Genomic DNA, 25,899 nt, shown 5'->3' on the forward strand with positions numbered 1-25,899 from the left:
CTACCCTTTCCCTCATTTCATGTTCTCCTTGATAATCCTCAAATCATGTAACTTCCAAAAGCAATCAGCTACACAGCTCATGCACTTTTTCACAATAAGTACTTTTATACTACATCAGAAATAACTTATTTGGAATAAAAATTATAGGAAAAATTCTCATCCAGGCTATTTTTCTGTTTCCATAAATGTGTGACCCTTCTTAGTAAATATGTACACCTGCCTTACTGCCTTCTGAATCAGTTCCTTCTGATTACCCTTTTTCATCACCTTGCTTCTCATTAATACTATTAATTTTAAATATTTAGCCATATTTCTTACTACTGAAAACTATGCATTTGAAATATCATTCCCAATCACTATAGTTGCTATGACTTTCTTAAGATAGTATCCAAATTTTGACTTTCTCTAAACTGTTCACATCTCTTCAGTTCCTTTGACAAAACCTCACAAATCATTTTTCAGCAATGGACTACATTCATAAAATTGACATCTTCAAAGATCAAAGTTCAGAATATTGACCACACAAGGCTGAAACCCCCAACACGTTATTTTTCTACCAGCTTATTAGCCATTCTGAATAGTGTGTAGCATGTTGCACAAGATTGCAGTATGGCAGGGACTGCTTTTTCCCTCTCCCCACTGTAGTGCAATCTCAGAGTCGGTATATATAATTAGCAGGGGATGTGGGGGTGCAGAGGGCCTTTCTCTCCTGCAAAGATATTGATTTTCATTGTTTTGCTGTTGTATGTTTCTACCTTCTGTGGTCATTGTTCTGTGCTTCAGTATTAAAAGCTATTTTATGAAAGTATTCCTTTATCAATAACATATGATCATCTATATAGAGTTAAAATGAAACTGACATCCATTCCTCTATCTTACATTTTGCAAGACACTCCCATCTTTGACCACCCATGATCTCCACAAGTACCAATAACAGACAAGGGGCCAAGGACATCCCTGTTTCATTAAGGTCTTAATTTCAGCTTTCCTTAGTCTCACTTGTTTAAGCAATATTATCAGTATGACTTGGTATAATTTCCAAACCCCACTAATGAGCCAGTCACTCAGACTTGTCCCATACATTTCCCATATAAAATCCCAGTGCACTATATTAGAATGATTTTATAATATAGAATAACACCAAAGGTCTACCCTTCTTCTCCCCTTTCACTTGCTCCATGAAACCCAACAGTTTTCTTCAATTTTCTGTAGCCATCTTCAACTATCATGAAGCCAAACTGTCCCTCAAAGCTTGATGTCCTTCCTGTCCCATTATATTTTGACAATATATTGATTTGTCATCTGGATCTACTGTTTTTCACAAACTGAGATTTCAGAATTGTGACCATACTTTTTCCTCAGTACATCCCCACCTCTCCAACACCTCTTGCAATGGCTTATGCACTATATGTAACACAGTTGCCACTTCATCAAAATCTTAGCTACCCCTGACTATCGAAAATGTGGTTGCCTGACTCATGTGACAGCATCTGTCAGTCTTTTCACAGTTCTCATCTTTGTTGTCATCTGTCAGCCTTTTCACTTTTCTCATCTTTGTTGTCATCTGTCAGTCTTTTCACTGTTCTCATCTTTGTTGTCATCTGTCAGCCTTTTCACTGTTCTCATCTTTGTTGTCATCTGTCAGCCTTTTCACAGTTCTCATCTATGTTGTCATCTGTCAGCCTTTTCACTTTTCTCATCTTTGTTGTCATCTGTCAGCCTTTTCACTTTTCTCATCTATGTTGTCATCTGTCAGCCTTTTCACTTTTCTCATCTTTGTTGTCATCTGTCAGCCTTTTCACAGTTCTCATCTATGTTGTCATCTGTCAGCCTTTTCACAGTTCTCATCTATGTTGTCATCTGTCAGCCTTTTCACTTTTCTCATCTATGTTGTCATCTGTCAGCCTTTTCATTGTTCTCATCTTTGTTGTCATCTGTCAGCCTTTTCACAGTTCTCATCTATGTTGTCATCTGTCAGCCTTTTCACTTTTCTCATCTTTGTTGTCATCTGTCAGCCTTTTCACAGTTCTTATCTATGCTGTCATCTGTCAGCCTTTTCGCAGTTCTCATCTATGTTGTCATCTGTCAGCCTTTAAACTGTTCTACCTTTTTTCACTCTTGACCTTCCATGATATTAGATTCCTTGTTATATTCTCCTCTGCTTATTGTTCCTCTTTCCTTTCCTAAATCCAGTACCTATCTCGGTCTTCTCAGCCTTCTTAGATGTTCTCTTAATTTCTTATAGTTTCACTTATTGCTTATTCTGATGCACTGCAGTTTGGGCCATTTCATTTGTACCTTCATAAGATATGTTTCATAAGTTCTCATTTCTTTATATGTCTTTCCTTTTTCTTCCTCCACATCTCATTGTTTCCATAATTGTTTACTTTTGAGTCACTTTAGTTTCATCCCAAATTATTTTAGTTCTGACTTATCCTAATTTCATATTTTCCTAGATACAATATCCTCTTCTTCATACAGTAAGTTGCATTGCTTCTCCCTTCTATAGCCTAACGCACTGAACCCCCCCCCGATATTGTCTTTTCTTTAACAGATGCAACAATGTTTCTGACCATGGCTCTTCCAAGATGCTCTTGTCTAATCCTTTAATGCTGCCCATATCCATAGCTGCTAGAGGTAACCTGCTCCATCTGCTAGTCTGAACTTTGAGATCCATTTAAATGTAAAGCTTTCTCCTTCCTTTGTTTCCCTCTGTATATCCGTGAAGTTTCTTTCTTTCACATTGCAAACTACAGCTTCTCTTCTTCAGCTTGTTATTCCATTTTCCTCAACCCCCCCCCCCCCCGGCACATAACTGCATTAAAGTCTTACCTAATTATAATGTCCTTATAGTTCTGACACATATTCACTACCACCATAAAATAAGCCCTCCTAAACTCTACACCTTCATGATTTCAACCATACTCTTGAGTTCACCAGCACACCGCCATCCTCAGTCTTGAACTAAAAGCCACCTCCAAGTTTTGTCTCTCCATATGGCAACTACTCTTACTTTCCTCTGTCCCTGCAATAAAATAATCACTTCCTGCCTCGCTTTTCATGAGTAATGTGACCATTTATCTAATCTGACTTTATGGGAATAAATTAAAATGCAAAATATGTATTATTTTTATTCATTCATTCATTCATTTCTTTTCCAGTATCCATTTTTTCTTTTTCAGGTCTGTTGGAGAGTTGGAGCCTATCTTTGAGCACAATGGGTATAATGCACATACAAATGCATACATAGAGAGCCAATTGGACACATATTCACACACACACAAACATGCATTGCACACATACCTATAGGCAATGTAATGGATCACCAATTTAACTAGTGGTATGGTGCTTTGCCATTTGAGAGGAAACTGAGTACTTTGTAAAAACCTGTATGGGCACAGGTTGGAGAAGAAGACACCAGACAGCAGGTATTCTATTGAAGAACCAGAGAGCTTAGCCATACAATTCAGGAGCACTACCTGTTCTACCACTGTGTTATCCATGTCAGATTTACTTTTTACTAAAGTAATTCTAATCCATACTGCAAATCCAAACTATATGTCTACATTTTTATGATATGTTCACAGAACAACAATGTCTGCATCATATGTATATATATATATATATATATATATATATGTGTGTGTGTGTGTGTGTGTGTGTCTGCATGTGTCTTATATATATATATATATATATATATATATGTATATATATATATATATATATATATATATATATATATATATATATATATACACAGACACACACACACACAGACAAACATACATGTTTATGTGTCAAAATGTTGAAAATCAACATATTGAAAGATAAGTGATTGAACGCAACTAATCAATCATCAGTTGATTGAAATTCATGCAAAAAAGTAAAAAACTTTTTCTGCAGGTAGGCAAGTTATCCAGCACCCCATACCCACCTGCTAATTATATATAACAAATCTGAAATTGTACTAAAGTGGGAAAAGGGCAAATTCCTCAAACCCCACTATAAAGTAATCCAGCACATCTCTTTCTCTATATATGTTTTTATGTGTATATATATATATAAATAAATATATATATATATATATATATATATATATATATATATATATATATATATATATATATATGTGTGTGTGTGTGTGTGTGTGTGTATATGGGTCTACTTCATATGATCGAAAGTTCATTTGATCGAAAATAATTTGACTGAGACCATAACACTGAAATTTCAAAACACTGAAAACCCATTTGACTGAAAACTCATAACACCTAAACATTAAATTTCAAAGATTATGTCCTTTTCCCCACTGTAGTGTGATCCTGGAGTTAGAATATATAGTCAGGGGTATGTGGGGGGAGTGGAGCCCTCCACAATGGGGGTGTGGGTGGCGTAGCCCCCCACATACTTCAGACATTTTATACCATACACATGGATACTTATAACTGCAATGAATAACTCTTTGCAGAAAACAATATTGCCCTAAACTATATGGGGGGCTATGCCCCCCACACCCCCCAACTATATATTCTAACTCCATGATTGCACTACAGTGGGGAAAAGGGCATATATCATTCACTTAAATGTTTAGGTGTTATGAGTTTTCAAGTCAAATGGGTTTTCAGTGCTTTGAAATTTCGGTGTTATGGTCTCAGTCAAATGAGATTCTATCAAATGAACTTTTGATCATATGAAGTAGACCCATGTACACACACACGCACACACACACATATATATATATATATATATATATATATATATATATATATATATATATATATATATATATATATATATATATTTATATTTATTTTTATTTATTTATTTCAGTTTGATAACCGGGGAGGTCCACTGGGCTCAGGAGTCCATTTTCAGTGGAGGCCTGGGAAGAAAAGCTCCACATTACTTAGTAAAGTTAAAAAACAGGTAAAATTAAATTTATGGTTCAAACATATGGGTACATTAAGATAGAACAGAAAACATTAGGTTTTATGAATACAGGTAAAATTGCCATACAGAGGCAGTATGAGGTACAATGGTTACATAGCATATGAGTCATATATTAACATGGTTGGTTAATAAGGTTATTTAGAATTTGAGTCTTGTTAGGGCAGAGTGGAAGACCAGAGATAGTATGGGGTACAATGGTAACATAGCATATGTGTCATAGATTAACATGGATGGTTATTAAGGTTATATAGAATTTGAGTTTTGTTGGGGCAGAGTGGAAGACCAAGTGTAAATTGTAGGGAGGGGGATAAAAGGGAGTGCAGACTATTTACAGTATTTACAATATATACAAAAGGCAGCAGTAACAAATAAGTAGAATCATGGAACAAAGTGTAGGAAGAAGAAGTAGTTTGGAGATACAATTAGTGTTGAGAGTAGAAGGCTAGGTGGGGAAAGTGCAGTTGCACTTCCTATTAGAGAATAAGTGGGAATGGAGTAGGGTTTTGAAGTCGTTAGGGTTTTCAGTCATTCGTAAAGATGGAGGTAGAGAATTCCATTTTTTGGCTAAGGAAAAGGATAGGAGGTGTTGCCCGGCTGGTTGCTTTGCTGTGTGGACACTAAGTAGGTTTAGGTGTGCAGATCTAAGTGACCTGTTAGGGGTGTAAAGTTGTAGGATGTTGGATAGTGCAGGACATTTGGAGGGGTTAAATAATAGCCTATGGGCAGTGTTAAGTTGTAGGTAGTCTAGAAGGTTGGGGAGTTCTAGCCAGTTTAGTGAATAGAGGGCAGAGCAATGGTGGGAGGTGTGTTTGGCTTTGATGGTGAATTTAGAAATTTTATTATAACAACTTTCCATTTTTGAGGAAAGGGAGGCAGATAAGTTAGTTAATAGAGGGGCACCATACAGTAGTGAGGGAAGAAGATAGGTAGTGGCAAGTGTTTGTCTAGAAGAAGGAGAGAGATAGTGAATGTTTCTATATAGCAGGCCAAGTTTTTGGTATGTCTTCTTGATATTGAGTTGAATATGGGTGTCAAATTTTATGTTTTCATCAATAGTGACCCCAAGTAGTTTGGCATAGGGAACAATTTCTATAGTTGAATTACTATGGCTTCTAATTTGGAATGAGTTTTTGTCGAGAGGGAAGGATTTCGAGGGGGGGGGGGAAGTATTTTGGATTTATTAGCATTTAGAGAAAGGTGGTTTTGGAGCATCCACTTCTCAGTGGTGGAGAAAGCTGTTTGTGTGTATGATAGAAGTTCTGGGAGGTTGGTGGCACAACAGATTAAAGTGGAGTAATTGGCGTATTGTACAATTTTAGTATTAGGGATGGCAGAGTGAAAATCATTGAAAAAGATGTTGAATAGCATAGGGCCAAGAATGGAACCTTGGGGAACACCAGTGGGGGTTGGAAGGAAGTTAGATGTATCTTTCCTCCATTTTACAGCTTGAGATCTATTGGATAGGTAACTAGAGAACCAAGATAGTGTATTGTGTGAAAGGTTGAGGTTAGCAAGGTGGCTAAGGAGATGAGTATGGGAGACAGTGTCGAAAGCCTTTGAGAGGTCCAGTAGAACTGTTGAAACTATTTTACCAGTATCGTGGGCATGGTTGACTGTATCTAGGAATGAGAGTAGAGCAGTTATAGTGCTATGGCCAGGGCGGAAACCATGTTGGGTGTGGGAGATGAGTTGGTTATTGATAAGGAAGGGCATTAACTGAATGTGAATGCATTTTTACAGGATTTTTGATATTGGGGAGAGGATGGCTATGGGGCGAAAGTTTGAGGTATTATTGTTTTTACCGCCTTTGTGGAGAGGATGTATAAAAGCAGAACACCACAGCTTGGGGACATAAGATTCCATTATGGATCTGTTGATTAGGATACTAATGGGGAGGGCGATTCCATCTGCAGCAATTTGTAAGAATTTGGATGAAATATTATCTGGAGCATTAGAGCAAGGTTTCAGTTTCCTGAGAAGTTTTTTTTATATATGAGGTGGAGACTGGTTTAAGTTCGAAGGTGGTGGGAGGGTTGGGTTTAGAGGCTGGTTTAAGTTCAATGGTGGTGGGAGGGTTGGGTTTAGAGGCAGGGGTAGATTGACTGAGCTGTCTGGATGGGTTAATTTGAAATGTCTTATTTAGTTCAGCTATACAGTTAATAAAGGAGTTGAAAAGAGTGGCAATTTCTGGATCGGACTTGGTAGTGTCAGGGCAAGGATTATATTTAGTGCCTGTTTTGAGGAGTGAATTAATGGACTTCCAGAATAGTTTAGGGTTTTTGGAGTGGTTGGCTTGGAGTTTCATATAGTAGGATTGTTAGTCTTTGGATATTTGTTTTTTAGTGAGGTTGCGGAGCTGCTTGTTTTGAATAAGGGTCTCTGGATGTTTATTGTGCTGAGAACATTTCCAGCATTTGTCTTGCTGTTACATGAGTTTTTTGGTTTCCCTAGTTAGCCATGGGGCAGATTTGGATTTGATTCTTATAGTTCGGTGTGGAGCTTGGGAATTAAGTACATTTAGGAAAGTAGAGTTAAAGGATTCGATGGCTCTGTCAAGAGGAAGAGTTTTTAGATTGTTCCAGTTAGTTTGTTTGAGGGTATTGGAGAAAGTGAGAGCGTTGAAGTTAGTTAGGTTATGTGTATGCAGGTATTGGTGCTGGAGATGGGGAGACTGAGTAGCTCGGTGGATGAAGGCAGGTAGGTGGTCACTAAAGGAGTCGGGAAGGATGCCCGAGTCTAAGATGTTGTTAGGGTGGGTAGCTAGGATCCAGTCCAGTGTAGATCCTGGAGGGTTGATTTTGTTGGGTCTAGTGATAGAGTTAGTTAATTGAGTAAAGTTGAATAGATTGACAGATATGGCTGGGTTTAGGTTATTAATTTTGTTCCAATCTATGTTCACATCTCCTAATATGTAGGTTTCTAGGTTAATGTTAGTTGAGGCCCATTCAAGGATTTCTTCAAGGGTGGTAATATTGTTACCTGGGGGAATATAAAGGGATATGAAGCAGATACTTTTGTGAATATTCATTTGTAGTAAACCTATTACTAGTTCAGCATTGTAGAACTGGGGAATGGGGTTTGGGTATGGAATAATGGGGAGTAGATTAGAGAATATCAAGGCTACTCCTCCACCTTTTCTGTTTAGACAGTCAGATCTAAGGGCTTGAAAGCCAGGGGGTAGGATTTATGAGTCAGAGATGGTAGGTTTTAGCCAAGTCTCAGAGATGGCTACAATGTCAGGAAGGTTGTGGTGAAGCCAGGCATGGAAAAGAGTAGTTTTATTTCTTAGGCTTTGGGCATTGAGAGTGATTATTTTTAGGCTTTTAAGGTTAGTGGTATTGTTACTTTGTGGCGGAATGAGGTTATTAGTGGTGCTAGGTCCGGTGTTTGGGTGGATATCACCAGATAGAATTAGGTGGATGAAGATGGGAGATAGTAGAAAATGTAGTTTGCTTTTTGACTGTTGAGGACAATAGATTAGAGCTTTGTGGAAGTTCAAGTTGGTGGAGGTGGGTAAGATCTTTGGATTAAAGTAGTGGAGTACATTGGTCTGTACTAGTGAGGGAGATATGTTATGGTAGTGAGTTGTGGTAGGGGTGAAAAGTGGAATGGGAGTTGACAGGTGGGAGAGAAAATAGGGGGAAGAGGAGAGGAATAATATGAGGTAGTATGGTGCAATGGGATTAGAATTAAGAGGGTGATGAAAGGGAATTGTAGAGTTAGAAGGAATGGAGAATGCATAATGTAATGGATTAAGATTGTAAGATAGAGAAGTATGGGATGTATAGTATAGGTAGGGTAAAGACAGATAGAAATCAATGGGTGTAGGTTTTAGTAAAGTGTGAGTGGGGAGTGGCTTTTAATTGATGGGAGGATAAGAGGAGGTATGTGTGGGGTGTGATCTTTAAGTGATGGGAGGTAAAGAGAAAGGTGAGAAGGCCAGTAATTGGTCTGTTAAAGAATGGGAGGAGTTTAATGCAAAGATAAAAGTGCGAGTAGTGGGGCTGGGTGGGAATTGGGGGTAGGGTAGGGGAGCAAAGTGAGCCCGCCGGGCGAACGGACCAGGTAGAGACAAGTGAGTGGAACAGTTCAGGATGAACAATCAGTGGATTGCTGATAGCTCAGGGTAAGTGAAAGAGCAGATGACTAGAGAATAATAAATGTAAAGTGGTAATGTTCAGAGGAGAAAAGTGGTATTTACTGAAGAGCAGAAGGCATGTGAAGGAAAGCTAGGAGCTGGGTATAAGTTGCAGGGAGTAAAGATGTAATTTATAGGATGGTAGTATGGACTAATAGTTGGGACTAAATGAGAGCGCCACCTAGTGGACAGGCAGAAGTAAATATCTGGGAAAGGCTGGTCAAGGACTAGATACTAACTATGAGTCAGCTAATGGAGGCAACAATAGAGGGACTAAGGGTCTATAATCTAGCTACTGGATACAGAGGAGGGTATGGCTGCTGGCATTCCTGGCTAGAAGGTAACAATTACAATCTACAAGACATATAAACTATTAAATGTCAGCTTTTCTGCCAGTATCAGGAGAACACATACTTTTTTTTCCTTTCTTGGAATAGCACAGGGATAAGACAGCAGGTGATGTGGAAGGGTCCTTATATTCCAGATAGTCAATTTCTCAACCTCAAGTGGAAGGGAGGCAAGCTGGAGAGCTGGGAATAATTAGGGAACAAGACTAAAATAGTGGAGAGGAAAAGAAAATAAATGTCCTTATTAAGTTAGTACAGCCAGTATTACTAAGCATATTTTCAAAATATAGTATTAATAAATTCATCCAACATAGCTAGAAATACAGTATTAATAAATTCATACAACAAAGCTAGAAATACAGCATTAATAAATTAATCCAACATACAGCATTAATAAATTCTTCAAACATAGCTAGATATATTTCAGGAAGAGGCAGAATCAAAGCAGCATTGGTACAGTCAGTCAGCAAAGCAAGAAGCCAGGGGAACAGTTCAGTTCCATGCAAGGCAGACCTGTATATTGCTTTGGTATATTTTACAATTCAATACACTGCTTAGGATCTCACAAGGTAAAAACAGACTCAGGAACACTGTGCTTTAGGGTATATAAATAGAAAAAATAAAATAGAAATCATAGTGTAAATACAAACATTGCAGATGCCCTAATGAATAGTACAAGAGATATGTTCAACTCTTTAAAATAATGGCTATGCTCTGTATACAGTATGAAGAACAAACACAAGCTTTCCAGCGAGTTAGGCAAATGTGCTAGTATAAAAGTAATTGATAAGTGATATCAGTAGAGAAGCATTAGAATGTGTTGTCAGAGTCATAGTTATTCAGCATTGATGCTGATGTTGGCTACAAGCAGTCGCTATGTAGCAGTACTTTCCTGAGTATAGATACCTATTAAGCATTAAGTTAAACCAAAAGCAGCGTATTTACTGAAGGAGTAAATAATCAAAATATACCATAAGCGCTTATTTTTATAAAGGTTCTGCGCATAGAGTGACCACCATAGTTGAGGAACTATATATATATATATTTATATCTTTCTGTGGGTCTATGTCATAAGATTGAAAGTTCAAAAGACTGAAAACCAAAATATCTACAGCTCTAGATATCTAATATAAGAATTTGCCCCTTTCCACTGTTTTGTGATCTTGGGAGTTGGCACATATAATTAGCAGGTTGTGTGTTGGGTGCGTGGAGGGCAGCAGTAAAAACTGTTTTGTTATTTTGAGTTTTAGATATTTTGGTTTTCAGTCTTTTGAACTTTGATCTTAATACATGCACACTATATACAAATATAGATATAGATATAGATATAGATATAGATATAGATATAGATACAGATAGATTGATAGATAGACATAGATATACAGGGAAGGACAGCGAGATGTATATTTACATATTGTAAAATGATTATGGAAATATGCATGTGCCTTTACATGTGATTTTTGGCATAAATGACGAGTGAGAACTTTCTCATAGGACTTAAATAAATGTCAGTGTTATAATTGTCAGTTACCCCAGTGTAGAAGGGAGTAGCCTGGATAAAATAAGAAAGTTAGTTTCTCATAGAAGAATCATCATAAAGGGAGAATCTGGATGACTTGGAAACATGTCCAGCCTGATGAATCATCATTTTTGTTTCCTGAAAAACTAAAGCAAATCTAATTTATGATATATGATACAATGTAATGCATTGTTTTTATAGGTGATTCTTATGAATTTCTACTTAGGTTTTGTCTGTTTATACATGTAGAGTTCACCTTATAATTATGGCCGTATTTACTTTTTTGCTGTAATTAGGATTACATCTCTTAAATCAGACTAATTGCAGAACTGTAGTTTTTACTTGAGATACTTAAGTAGTGTCTTTTATTCAGTAAGGAACAATGGTGCTCTGTCCAGAAAGTTAGAGGTATGAAGCAGAAGTAGCAGATAGATCAGAAGATGTGTGAAGGGAATTAAGAGTCGTTTTGTGTATAGCGCCAGCTACTGAGACAGCATTCTAACTATGCATGAAGAGTTCATTTGCCTGTGGATTCTCAAGCAGTGGAGAAAGGAAACCTACCATATTCAAAATAGTAGTTTTGAATTTCTGCTCTTTTGTGTCTAAAACATTTGAGCTTTGAGATTTTGGACTTATCATAATCTTAGATCTTTGAAGGAGTTGGTACCTCAAACTGAGTTTGATTATGATCTTAGAGTGAAGGCAATGAAACTATTTTTTGTGAGGAACCAAATAACATTACTTTGTTTTTTAAAGAGCTTGGGAACAGTGATTTTGCAATTGTTTTGGATTTTTGATTTGATGATAGATCTTGTTAAATTACATGTAAACATCACTATACTATTAGTGAAAATTATAATGGGAAGATGGAGGGGTCAGCTTATTGCCTATTAATCATAATGAGAAAATGCATAAGAACAGGACATAACCCTGAGGAACACCTTTGATTAGAGTCATGGAGGCTGACGATGAGAGTCTTATTTTACAATGAAAGAATAATCGGAAAGCTTTGCAGTCATTGGTCTGCCTTGTACTTTAATTCTCTGTCTGAAATGGCCATCTTGATGCACTGGTGGTCAGTTAGTTCAAAAGCTTTAGTAAGTTTAATAGTAGCATCTCTAAGATGACCTTTAGCAATGTTCATAAATATGTCATCAGTTAAAGTCAACAGGATTGTCACTGTGCTCTGACCACCCCAGAAACCATGTTTGTTTTAGGAAATGAACCTCATGAGCATTTATATAGTTAGCCAGTTGGCTATGGTCTATTCTTTTTATGGAATTTTAATCTAGAATTCAGAGGAATGCTGATGGGCTGAAGTCAGAAGGGTAACTGAGTTTAGGGAATTTTGGGAACTGGTTTTATAATGGTGTTTTTTTCTATATAATGGTGATGAGTTGGCATGTAATGAGAGATTATAGATTTGCTTAAGGAGATTGATAATATATGGTTGATATAAATCATGCAAGCAGAACTTCTGTTCCTGGGGAAGCATAGTATGCAATTTTACTAAGGAGAGGATCAGTGTAGTTGGATTTGATTTCCCCTAAAAAATAAATAAATAAATAAACTAGTGCATTCTCTGGAAGTTATATATATAATTCGTAGTGTTACTAGAAGGGAGATTACTGAATTAAGGATGCTGCACCACTTTTGGATCAATTTATACTCTAGAATTACTCCTGTTTTTGATTGCTCCTACCAGATAGCTGATTAACCTGATTCCAGAATGTCATATGGTTATTAAAGAATGTCAGGTAATGATTACAATAACTGGGGATGGCATAATGGCTAAGGTAAGGTAAGATAATATAAATAGGGTTTGACTCTCACTAAGGGAAATGTGCTAGGCTTAAAATGGTTAACAAGGGCAACTAACCTAGTATATAACTAAATAAATTTTTAAGCGGTTGGGGTTGGTATGATGTTTAAGATGTTTATCTCGCATATAAATGGTTTGTTTGCATCTTTCGGCTTTTCCCGGTTAGGGGTCACCACAGCAGAACTCCGGACCACTAATGATTGCCAGTAGACTTTTACGTATCAAGTTGCCAACCCTGACGCACAACCTTCAATGAAGGTACGCCCATTCACGCATGTCTCCACACAGAAGATGCTCTAGCTGAGAATCGAACAGGACAACGTCTTACTGTGAGGTGACAATGCTACCGCAGCACCAACACTGCAGTTCCCTTATCTCCCATATAAATGGTACAGGGTTTAATTCACAGCTTTAGACACCATCATGTTATCTATTAGGGATATAGTAGCCAACAGACTGATTTCCTATTATTTTCTACCGCTCTGATGGACCTTTTGCACATCCCCAAAACTAAAAGCATCAGAACTACTCATCTTGGGACTTAAACTTTGCTTGTGACATAACTAGGATATGCTGGAGGGACAGGTATGTGTCTCAAATAATTCCCCTCAACTGGAATAGGTTTCCCTTCAATGTGGAGCATAGTTGTTTCCTAACCCATTTAAAGCATAACCTGGACCAGTGGATGAGTAATCAGAAATTCACCCCAGGTCTAGCACCTAGTCCCTATTGGACAGAGGCAATCTGTAAATCATACCACGACTTTCATATATCCCTTAAAATAACTTGTAAGGCTCAAAACACTTGTAGGATACATTTGGAATGCATGGCTAGGCTTGTGAAAACCCAAGTGATCATTAGCCTGGTATATGCCTATGAAATTATTAACCTATGACCTTCTGTATTTGAATGCTTTCCAATGAAAAGTAGAGTACCGTATGTCTGTCTCTCCATGGGAACAAGTAGCTCTCCAGAGTGTCAGAATTAATCTTCAAGTTTTCATAACTTTTCACTCTTTGGATATCCACCTGTGTTGGTTGGGTTAGTGAAGATAGGTAACATCTGTTAGAAAAAGCTGTTTTGTAGTACAGCAAGATGGAGGAATGCCAGTGTATATCACTGTCAGTATCTTGGCAATATACTGTAAGACTCAAAGAGCAAAGTGACACCGCTGGTTGTGTAAATTTTGGAAGCTCTTGGCTGATTTGGACAAGGAAGAGATTTTAGTCAGTTCTTGGCTCATTTTTACATTGCTAATGCAGAACGTGATGCTGTAGTGGTCACTCAAGGAAGGAAGCTAAATGTCAATAATCAGGCATGCTATTAATGTAAGACTGAATACAAAGTGAGTAACAGATGTATGGTTTCGACTGTTACAGCCAGGGATTCATTTTGTTACACCTTGGTGTTCTAGCATTCTTCTAAGTTGTGATTCGATTGTTTGAGGTGCTTTAAGTTGATGTCCTCCTACAATATACAATGCTTATAGTCTGAGATGGATTTTAAAACTGTAGAAATAAGATTTTTTTACTTTTATTTAGGAGACAGAGTGAAAGAGAGAGAGATAGAGGGGGTTAGGCTGTAGCAATGTGGACAACCTTTTCTTTTACCAGAGGGATGATTGTCATTAATAGATTGGTGAAATTCTGAGTGGAAAGTAGCATGAGAGGATACAGTCTGTTGTAAGTAATTTTTCCACCTGTTCTTATCTGAAACAATGTATGTGCTAGAAATGTATTGGCAAAGACTGAATGATAAGGTATCTTTCAGTGGTCTGAAAAACAGTAGCTCTAGCTCTGTCATTTTTTGTTAATTTTCAGGGAGATTATCAAGTAGAATTGTTTTTTAAAAGAAGGTACTTTACAATACATTAACGCCCACCTCTGTGATAACTGCATGACTGCTTTCAACGTTTACAGTTCAGAAGACAAGTGGTTGAAGTCATCCCAGTATTCTTTGTTGTAGTAGTACAAGTTATAAAACAGAAACCTTAAGATTAAGTTCTGCAATACAGCAATCCCCCACTTTCTGCAAGGGTTCATTGCTTCTCCACTCTTTCTCTACCCCAAATGGTGACTGATTAAAGTAATTATTCACCACTTTGCAGGGGTGGCAGCTGCAGCTGTACCCATCCTTTCCAGACGGTGGTATTGCCTTCTTCACCTGCTTTTCTTTTCTGCTGCATTTACTGATGAAAAACAATTTGTGCATTTAATTGAGCTGGTTTACTCAGAAGTGTTGATAACTGTGTTATTAATACTTTCTCCATTCCAGTACACTGTTTTTAGTGACTCAAGTTTCTTCTGATTCTGTAAACCTTGACACCTTTGATAGCATTAAGTCACACTTTAGCTGTTGTATTCATGTTCCCAACCTGAAAGTGCAAAAAATAGATTCAAGTAGTTAACTCTGCTGTTTTGAAATACAGAAAGCATTATTTCTACTCTTTTTCTATGTATGTGATAGAGATTTGGGAAGAAAAATGCACTAAAATGCTATAAATCAGGTTGCCCAAGCCCATGTGGTGTCTAACCCATACAACTGCAACACACTAAAACAGTTGTTGGGCCACAGTCCATAGAAATTTCTTTGCTTGAAATGGCAACAGCAGAGTTGAAATTAGAATCTTGTTGACACAAGCTGGCTCTTTAAGGCAGCATCATTAAATGACAAACCAAAACTTACAGGGGAAAGTACATTAAAATAGACATGAACAGAACAACATTGGGAAATATATCTTACAGTAACATTAGCATTTTAAGATTATGCAGAGAGTTGATAAATAGTTTATGATGATGGCTAATGGGGCAAAAGTCAGTTTGTGGGTTCAATCAACTTCCATGTTAACCAGCCACACTCTACACAGAGGCAGCCTTAAAGGCAGACATCATATAAGATTTCAGTGCTTCCAAGAGAAACTATTAGATATTAAAGGATGATATGATGCATGCATTTATATCCACAGCAATGAGTAAGGATCATTAAACCACAGATTCTGACATCTATAACAATACTCTAAAAATTACGTTATGTCATATCTGCCGTGTTAACTAGTGACAGGTTATTGACTCTTATTTGAGGAAGAGAGTAAAGATACTGTACACCTCACATATTTAGTTTCACAATTTGAGGTGTACTTGAATTATAACATCAAAGCTGTCTGTCATGAAATTTTACTAGAGCACAAGGTTGAGAATTCTAATGTGTTGACTCCCTAATTTTTCTAATTAACAATTAAAATTGAATAGCAGACTACAATATTAACATGTATGTTTATTAATAACCTTAGTCTTTTCTAGAAACATTCAATAAACTCATACTCAAGGTTAACACACATAGGTATATGATAGAGTTCCTCCTGGAAACACAATGGACTAAAGTCTGAAATTTATAGTACCAAACTTTAAAGCTATGGAGAACAGTGCAAGAGAAGCATAATACACTTTTAATGTTTTAAGAAGTGGTTTTCTCATGTGCCAGCAAATGTTTTGTGCCATATTTGATAATACATTACCTCAATTTGGCACAAATCTACAGCATTTCAACTTACCCTGAGGTTGTATGACCTTGTTCTAGGTCATATTAGTTAAAACAGCAGAGGATTTTTACTCTTGGAATTCATTTTACAGAAACAGTCATAGAAATCATCATTTTTGTCTCCTATCCTAATAACATGCCAAATGCTTTCTTTGCCTTCCTGAGTTTATCCATTTGAAATGCACATTTCTCCTCATATTGCAAGGCATTGTTTTTCTAAAAGTTTGCCTTCTGACTTTTAATTTTTTAATATTTTATTTGTAAACAATGGACACCTTCACCTTCTTATGTGTCCAATGCAAGTATTCTGCTCCTATGAAACCAGAATTATCTACTGATTTCTAGATTTTGTATCTTATCTGCAAGGATTACTTGTGTTATATCATCATCTATGCTATCAACACTACCAAACTTCTAATTCTTTCTGAAAGTGGCACGAGTGTTAAACTGTATTAAAGGTACAGCAGGCTGGTGGTTAGAGTCTTACCTCTGCTGTATAATGATGTTTTTTATTTGATTTCCAACATGTAATCAGTGATCACGTTTAATTATCACTGGCCATGATTATTATTTTTAAACAAGCAGTTCAATTAAGTTCATATTATTGTGTGCAAATGAGTGGATTTTTGACTCAGTACACGGCCAAGCAGAATTCCATTCATACTGATATTCTAAATGTAAATCCAGGGCACTACCTCATTTAAAATTGTCTTTTTCTACTGTATTTGATAATTTTTTTGAAGTGTGTGTCCTTATGAAATCTGCAAGTTATCTTTAAGCACTATTTCACCTAATTAGACTGACTGCTGTGGTCTGAAAGATAAAAAAAAAACATAAGCCTTCAAAGGATTCTTGCAAAGCTCCACATCTCTGTAGCTGCTATCTTCATTTGCATTCTGTTTGTCACAAAGGACTAACATGATACTAGTCAAACGGCATGTCTTATTCATGTCCAGCAACTCGTTATCATAACACTTACTTGACTATGACGCCTATGATCAGTAACAGCCTTGGGCAAAACAAAAGAAGTCTAAGTAATGCAGCATGTAAGGAATAATGCAAGCTACTTTCTCCTAGGAATAGTACAATAACATCACCTGGCATGCTTTTACATATTCAAGGCTAACATTTTAACTGCTCAGCATTCATGTGAAGTAAGTACAGAGGACTGGTAACATTTATCGCCACTGAAAATGATTGCACTTCAGTGACACGTGTTCATATCAAGCATACACTTTTGTAATCGGTATGATGAAACAAATTATCCAGATTAAAACAGAATTAATTAGAATACGGGATTGTTAGAAATCAATGGTTATGAATTAAAATTACAGAGCCACAGTTTGTATTCCAAAAAGCCTAGTCTGTTACATAGCTGAATACAGACCACATGTGTTACTGTTCAAAGGTGTAGTGTCTCAGGTTTTTAATAGATTTTTGTAATATCCAAAATGTATGCTGTAGTAATAAAGGAAAGAAGCATGCAACATGTTTAAAGTCTTCTTGGCTTTAATAATGATCTATTTCAAACATTTATAAAATTTGTATGACTGTACAAATTTTGAACTTCCCCACTGAGGAGTTAAGATTTGCAGGAAATGGCCAAAATTTGCAATTTTTGTTATAAAGTCAGGTTTTCTTCCTCTATGTAATCAATATGACTTCACATGCAGTATGATTCATTCTCTTGTTAAATGTTGCTGTTTTGTTCATTTTCTGTTCCCAATTATAGGACTATGTAGAAAAGGAGAAGGCTGTTGCAAAGGCACTGGAGGACTTGAAGGCTAATTTTTACTGTGAATTATGCAACAAGCAGTATCAGAAGCACCAGGAGTTTGACAACCACATCAATTCCTATGACCATGCACATAAGCAAGTACGTCTGAAAGTTAATGTTCTTAAGTGACATTCTGCAGTTTGCACATAGATGATATGTAATAAAAATGGCAGAATCCTCTTGAGAAACTGATAATTTTTTTCTTTGTATAAAACTTCTGTTATAGAGAATAGGCAGCTACTTTGGCACACTGCAGGGTGCATTTTTAAGATATTTTAAGAAAATATTCAGAGTACAGTAAAATGACATTTTTAAATCTAAACTATGGAGAACTATAAATATGCTTTTGTAATGGTAATTACTAAGCTGTTAGCTTATGAATTTTACATTTAAACAAGAGACAGAATCTATTACCTATGAACTGAATAGGTGAGCTACATTTGGTGTTTAGATGGAGGAATTCTATAAAGACACCATCGTGAGTGTATAGAATTCTTACATCTGAATCACTGATGAATGATGGCTGTAATGCTTGCCATTTTATAAACTCAAAGTTATGGATCTATAGTATATATATATATATATATATATATATATATATATATATATATATATATATATATATAGATATAGATATACAGAGAGAGAGAGAGTGTGAGAGAGACAGATAAAAGGAACATATCTGAAAATGTTATACAAGGTCTTATGTGAAGAATCTAGAAATTTACTAAAAAGAGGGCACCTAGAACGATAAATTACTTGTACATGCGTTAGGAAGTCTTATCACTCTAGGCAGGGGGCTTTAATTCTTAATGTTCTCTTAACTTAATTAAAGATACTTTTGCTTTATTTAAGTTTAATCAGTAACATAAAATTGTTGTGGAAAAGTTTAACTAAGCCTTGTAGAGATACACTCTGACTGCTTCACCATATTGCGAGACTTATAGCTTCATAGGTTCATAGGTTGGTAATAGGCTGTAGGCCCTAGGGCCTATACAAGCCTAGCCATAACAATTCCCTGGCTATTTCTTTCCACACTATTTACTTCCCTGGACCCCTGTCTAGCAGGGTGACTGATGTGATCCCTGGGGTGAATTTCCTTTCTCCCATCCAGTCATCAAAGTTCCTTTTGAAGAGGGCCCAAGAGGCGCTCTGCTTGACACGTATCGGCAGTCTGTTCCATAGTCTGGGGAGTCTCAGGGTCAGAAACCTATCCCTCCAGCATGTTTTGTTTATTGTGATGACAAGGTTTAGATCCCTGGAGCATGTGGCTCTGAGGGATTGGGATTTCTTTAAGTGTAGCATGTCCAACCGCTCTGTGTTTGACATGGCCTTGTATGTTAAGCAGAGATAGCCTCTGAGTAGACGATATGTGACAGAGTACAGCTGGAATTTTTTAAGGTGGTCAGCATAGGGCATCTGCTTTAGGCCTGTGATTCTTTTAATGAGGTATTCCTGTGGCCTTTCCAGTTGTTGCAGATGTCTTGAGAGGTACATGCCAAATGGGGAATTGTATTCTATAATGGGTCTAATGAGGGATGAGTACAGTGGGACATGACCTTTTTCCTGGATGAAAAGCCCTTAGTGATGAGGTGTGCCACATAGAAGGATTTCCTGACTGTTGTGGTGATGTGGTTATCGAAGGTGAGACCACTGTCTACCTCTGTCCCTAAGTCTCTTATCACACTTTCAGTGTTTAGTGTACTGCCACCTATGTGGTAATTCACGGGTACATGTTTTTTCCCAAAGGGGATAACTATACATTTTTTGGCATTGAGCTTGAGCCCATGGCTCTGGCACCAAGCATCTGTTTCTGTAAGGCCCTTTTGTATAGTATCCACATAATTTGTGGATTCAATAATGGCTCCCAGTTTGCAGTCATCTGCGAACTTTGTTAGCCAGAGTCCCTTAGTGTTGGCCTGTACTTCAGAGAAGTAGATGCCAAACAAGAGCGTTCCCAGGACTGAACCCTGAGGTATTCCACTTGTCACTTGTCTGGAGCTAGATTTGGAGTCAGCTACTTTTACAGTGTGGGTTCTGTCAGTAAGCCAGTTGACGACCCATCAAGTGACGTAGGGATTAATGCCTAGCTTAGTAAGTTTATCTATGATTCCAGAGTGGGGGATGGTGTCAAAGGCTTTGGCGAGTTCCAGATAGGCTGTGTGGACTGCCTTACCCTCATCCACGGCTCTGGAGATTGATTCAAAGAAGTCAATCAGGTTCAGGAGACAAGATTGGTCATTCACAAACCCAAACTGAGTCAGGTCCAGTGTTTGAAGGTTGCCAATATCTTTGCTTATAAGTTCCATGATAATACGTTCCATTGCCTTTCAGATTAGGCTCGTCAGACTGATGGGGCGGTAGTTCCTGAGATCCAAGGTGGATCCCCCCTTGTGGAGTGGGATAAATGTTGCTGTGTGCCACTCAGTGGGCATGAAGCCTGAGGTGAGGGTATGATTAAACATGACACTTAGGTGAGGTGCCAGTTCATTTTGTAGTTCTTGTAGTACACAGCCCGGGATGTCATCTTGTCCCATGGATGCTGTATTCTTAGCTTTGGAGAGTGCATCTTTTACCTGTGGCCGTTATTACCGGAATTTGGCAATCTTTCGGTATTGAGATGGGATTATTTAGGTGATTATTTTGTTGTGGTTTAACAAAAGACTGCAGGATAATCCCAAGAACATCAGAACAGACAAGATTAGAAACAGAACATGATATTCAAGTTGTTGTGTCTAAGGACTGTCAAATGTTAAACATTACATGAAATGATAATACATTTTATTTGTCCGTCTTACTTCAAAGTAAAGTTGAAAAGCTATCCTATAATTACTAAGCACCTTACTAGTTTATGCCGTTCTGCATTTTGTTATGTGACATGTAACTGTTTTTTTTTTCTAAAGACTGACTTGTCAAAAATATATTATGAAGCCTAGCAGAATGAGCAAATTTGTATCTTATTTTCTACTAAAACTAGCTATTATGACCTCATCAGGACCTCTGAGTTAGTTGCTGAAATGGGTAGGTTGCAAGGCATCTTTACCTTGCTGGACGGAGGGAAGTAGAGCTGCCCCCCAAACACATATGTTGTGGATACTCCAGCCCACAGGCTGTTAATTACTCAAACCCTCTTGGTCATCTACATCTCCATAAAACAAATGGTCCCACAAACACTCAGACTAAACAGTTGCATCTACATCACTAAATAAATATAAGTTGGAGGGACAGATTTATTACTCAGCACTTACCGCTTTCTTCAATAATCTTCCATTACATGCAAAACAGCATAACATCCATACTTTTTTTAAGGCAAACTTGATGACTGAATAGCTAATTGTATACTCATCACAAACCTGACTTGATTTACTTACACAGAGTCTGGAGGCACTCTACAGGTGTGAGTTTTGCCAAGGTGTTTATGGTCCATGGAATGAGTTTACATTTTAAACTCTATGAATCTGTGAAACATTTGACTAGACCAGATCAATCGACTTTATCAGGGCCAGTGAATTCAATGTATTGACATGTATTACTAGCTTGCTTCTTAAAGACTCATTGCTAACAGTCCAGGGGAGCAGTACTTCTATGAAAGCTTCTCCACACTATCCTAACAGAGAAAAAGCTCCAGTAATTTGTGTATTTTCTATTTTCAGTTTCATCTACATTAAGTAGTGCTTGTTGCAAGGCATACGGATTAAACTCCATACAGATGCACTAAATTATAATTTTGATAGATAAAAATCTGATACTTTACCATATGAGAAGAAGAATGTCACAGTGTGATGTTTATTTTGATGTTTGTGGGACATGGCAGAAGCTAACTCACAAATCTATTTGGAAACAAATGGGTTCTGGCATTAAACGCAGCAATATTACCAGGTTAGAATGAGCATTAGAGTTCAAAGCCAGTTTTGAAATCGATCCATTTAAAACTCTGGAATGCTGTAATTCACATCATAATACAGAAAGTTTAAAAGCTTGAGCTTCATAGTGGCTCTTTTAACTTCTTGAAAACAGAAGTACAGTGTGAAAGTGCTCCACTGTCCCTGGTTGTTTCTGATCATACTTCTCTGAATTTACAGAACTGAAACTAACACAATACACACATCTCATCTTAGAAGGCAGAACTGGAAACCATTCAGGTGCAAATTCCCATTTGCCGCAAAGCACCATCTTGTTGAGTGGTCTACTCAAGGTCACAAAGTAAGCAAATAAATGTGGGAAGATTCAACCCCTGTACTATTGACACAGGAAGCATGTCATTAAAATAATCCTCTGCACTAACTGCTACACTTCTGTGACTCCTATTCTTTCCCCACTTGTAGTTCAAGACCTGAGTTGCACTTGTCTTCCCATTTACAATGTCACATTAGATCACTAGACAGATGGGTAAAGTTGGAATAGAGTAAGTATGAGTGAAAACTATGCGTTTGTTTTGAGAGTCTCATGTAAGTAACATGATGCAGGAAAAAAACTTATTAGTTGACAGCTAGTATAGCATATAATTAATTACTCCTTGTTATAGTATTACTGTAACATAAGATTTTTGCAAATATTAAAAGCCATTCTGAGACTCTAAATTATCTTTTGCACACACACACACACACACACACACACACACACACACACACACACACACACACACACACACAAACACACACACACACGTATATATATATATATATATATATATATATATATATATATCTATATATACATATAGATGGGTCTACCTGATAATATCGAAAGGCAACATCATCAAAGATGGATTCATTGAGACGACATCCATGAAAACCCACTTCATCAATAGACTGGATGAATAAAATCCTTCCCAGGGTAAGTAACCTGTCTCATGTAGGTGAAGTTTAACCTTTCTCAAACTCTAGTGTGATCTCGGAGTTGGTATATTTAATTGGGGGGGGCAGCTCCCCACAATGGGGGTTGGTGGCTTTTGAGCGTTTCAGTGTTGGTTTTGTGTGTGTTTGGGTGACTAAGTACTTACCCTAGGAAGGATTTCATTCATCTGGTCTGTCGAAGTGGGTTTTCATGGATGTCATTTCGATGAATCTGTCTTTGGCGATGTCAGCTTTCAATATTATCAGGTAGCCCCATATATACATATAAATAGGTATGTATAGGTATGTATAGGTACAGCATATATATATATATATATATATATATATATATATATATATATATATATATATCTATATATATTAATATATATATATATATAAAAGCAGTTTTCTCAGAGCTTTCAAAAAATGTCCCAATTGTACTCCATAAGAGAAATTTAGATCGCCTTCCTCCTTTAAGAAAGGCCAAAGGTTTTACTCAATAAATGTGCTGCTTCAGTCATAAAATTAATTGTGACAGGTACCCCAAAGGGAATTTATCTGCCCATCTGCCCAACATTGGAGAAATGCTAGCTGACCGTCGAACCTCAAAGGTCCACAAGAGGAGTGCACTTCAGTGTCAGGAAAGCTCTCAAGGTCTTGGCACCAAGATGGCTAATTTTCTCAAGCTCTGCTTGATCTCTTAACAGTCTGCATGTGTGCAAGGTCCCCTTAAGGTTTGGAAGCTGACTGGCTGTTATATCCTGGGCAGGATATAACCCATATAGCTAAGGCTACTACAGTAGTGATCCATCGAACATTTACCATTATGGTGAGTTTACTTATAGAACTGTACTAGAAACTCTTTACAAGAAGGCTTGGGTAGTCAACACCTTCTCTGTGAACTGGAAGGGCAAACTCCTTTATGCTTTCCTACCTTTAGTCCTGATACCTATAATGATTCAAAAAATGATTGATGACAGTCCAAATATGATGTGTATTAAATTCTTCTGGGATTGACAGCATTGGTTCTCTTACCTAATTCAGCTGACCAGAAAGAAAAACATGTTTTTTTTTTTGCCTCACTAGGTGGACCAATTCACACAACACAAGGAGGCAATAATATATCCAAAGCTGTCCACTCTCATCTTGGTGGATTGAACGATGCATTCTTAACACCCTTTGATCACTTGTTTTCTGAAGACAGGCTTAACTCAATGTACTGGACTGAGTAGAAACGATTTTCCCTCTGCTGCCAAAGAATGGTCCCACAGCCTTCAGCCCGCAGAAGCAGATGTACCTGTGATAGCTTGTTTTATTTGTTTTTTTTTTTTTTTTTGTTTACTTATTAATTTACTGGGTTTGGGGGCAGTACATAACCCTTTTCAGCTACTACTCAAGCCATGTGGCAGCACAATGTAATAAGAGTTGACCTGGTGGTTGGGGATTTGGAAACAGATGTGGACAGTGGTCTGGCCTTTGACCATTATATAGGAAAGTTTGGGAGATTTTTCTATGTCATCCAACATATGGGTAAGGGTGTGGTATCCGGATCCAAGCAGGTTGTAGTACCACAAAACTCATACCATATTGGACCTATCATTGACTGCAGTGTCCCCTTTGGCATGTGCTTGGCGTGGCACTTATAGCATTTGGGGCACCAACAGGGGTTCCTTGCTGGGACAATCCAGGCCCTGAATACCCTGACCTACATAGATCAACTAGGAGCCCTACCTCTAAACTCAGTGTCCTGTGGGCTGTGGGCAGGAGATGTGAGCCTTACTTATGAGGAACCCTCAGATCCATCACTGGTGGATCTTTTGCACATCTGTGAGATGGGCAGTACGGGAAATGCTAAATCCAAGACTTTGAATTTCACTTCTGACATAGACAGAGCATGCTACAAGGATGGATATGTGACTCAGGGGATCCCTGTGTTGTGCAGTATGCTCCCTTTCCATGTGGAGCACAGTTTGTCCCTGGCTTGTTTGGATGATACCTTGACCATTTGGATGTGAAATTGCAAATTCACCCCCTAGTTTGACTCCCATTTCTATGATGGACAGGCCATCAGTAAGTAAAATGTTCTCCAATTAACATCCCTCCCACCCCTACAAATCCCTTAGTTACACCTTTACTAAAATACCACTTCATAGACTTGCAAGGTACTTGGGGACAAAACTCAGTTTTTGTGCATGGCTAGGCTTGTATAGGCCTGAGTGGTCATTGGCCTAGTAACAGCCTATGAACATATCTCTCTCTCTCTCTATATATATATATATATATATATATACACATATATATATAGATACACTATATATATATATATATATATATATATATATATATATATATATATATATATATATATATATATATTTATATATCTGTACATGTATATGTACATATAAGTATATTAAAAATGCCCCTTTCCTGAAATGACATGATGACAAGTTACAAAGAAAGCAGTTGGCAGATAAAAAATAAAAGTGTCATGTGTCTTACAATCTGCAAAACCTGTCATTATATCTCAAAATCCAAATAATTTTTCTTTGACCAATGTAAACAAATGCCTTACTACCAGTGATTAAATAATTCATATAGTTATTGGGTACTGGGATTACTCCTAAATCATCTTGCCATAAATGATTGTGCACAGAAGAAATATTTTGAGCATTTGAGTGGAATCTGAAGTGAAAAGACATTAACTGTTTTACTCATATATGTTCTCACTCCCTCACAATGAGCAATCATTTTAAGGATTTGGCAGTCCTGTAACAGACTTTAGTAGTCTTGAGAACTGTAAACACAGAAGAGCAATTTTTATACAGAAATCTGAATCTGTGGACTTCACTATTAATACATTTCATGTAAAAATAATACATTTGATTTAATACGTTGCCTTTTATACTTCCTAATAATGTCATAATCATGTGTGTTACCCATGTGTAATTAAGTGTTAGGAGCCAGAATTGTT

At 37.2% G+C, this 25,899-nt stretch overlaps 1 protein-coding gene across 1 annotated transcript in view; it reads left to right on the forward strand.

The window, feature by feature from the left end:
• The window catches only part of ZNF804B (zinc finger protein 804B), a 1,426,814-nt gene that overhangs the window by 897,903 nt on the left and 503,012 nt on the right, over positions 1–25,899 (forward strand). Inside the window, exon 3 of the mRNA XM_044067501.1 lies at positions 18,043–18,186. Coding sequence (XP_043923436.1) covers positions 18,043–18,186 — 144 coding nt within the window. The remainder of the gene's footprint in view (positions 1–18,042; positions 18,187–25,899) is intronic.

Source organism: Protopterus annectens, chromosome 3.part1 (genome assembly GCF_019279795.1).
Source record: "Protopterus annectens isolate FY-2018-M chromosome 3.part1, PAN1.0, whole genome shotgun sequence".
Lineage (NCBI taxonomy): Eukaryota > Metazoa > Chordata > Ceratodontiformes > Protopteridae > Protopterus > Protopterus annectens.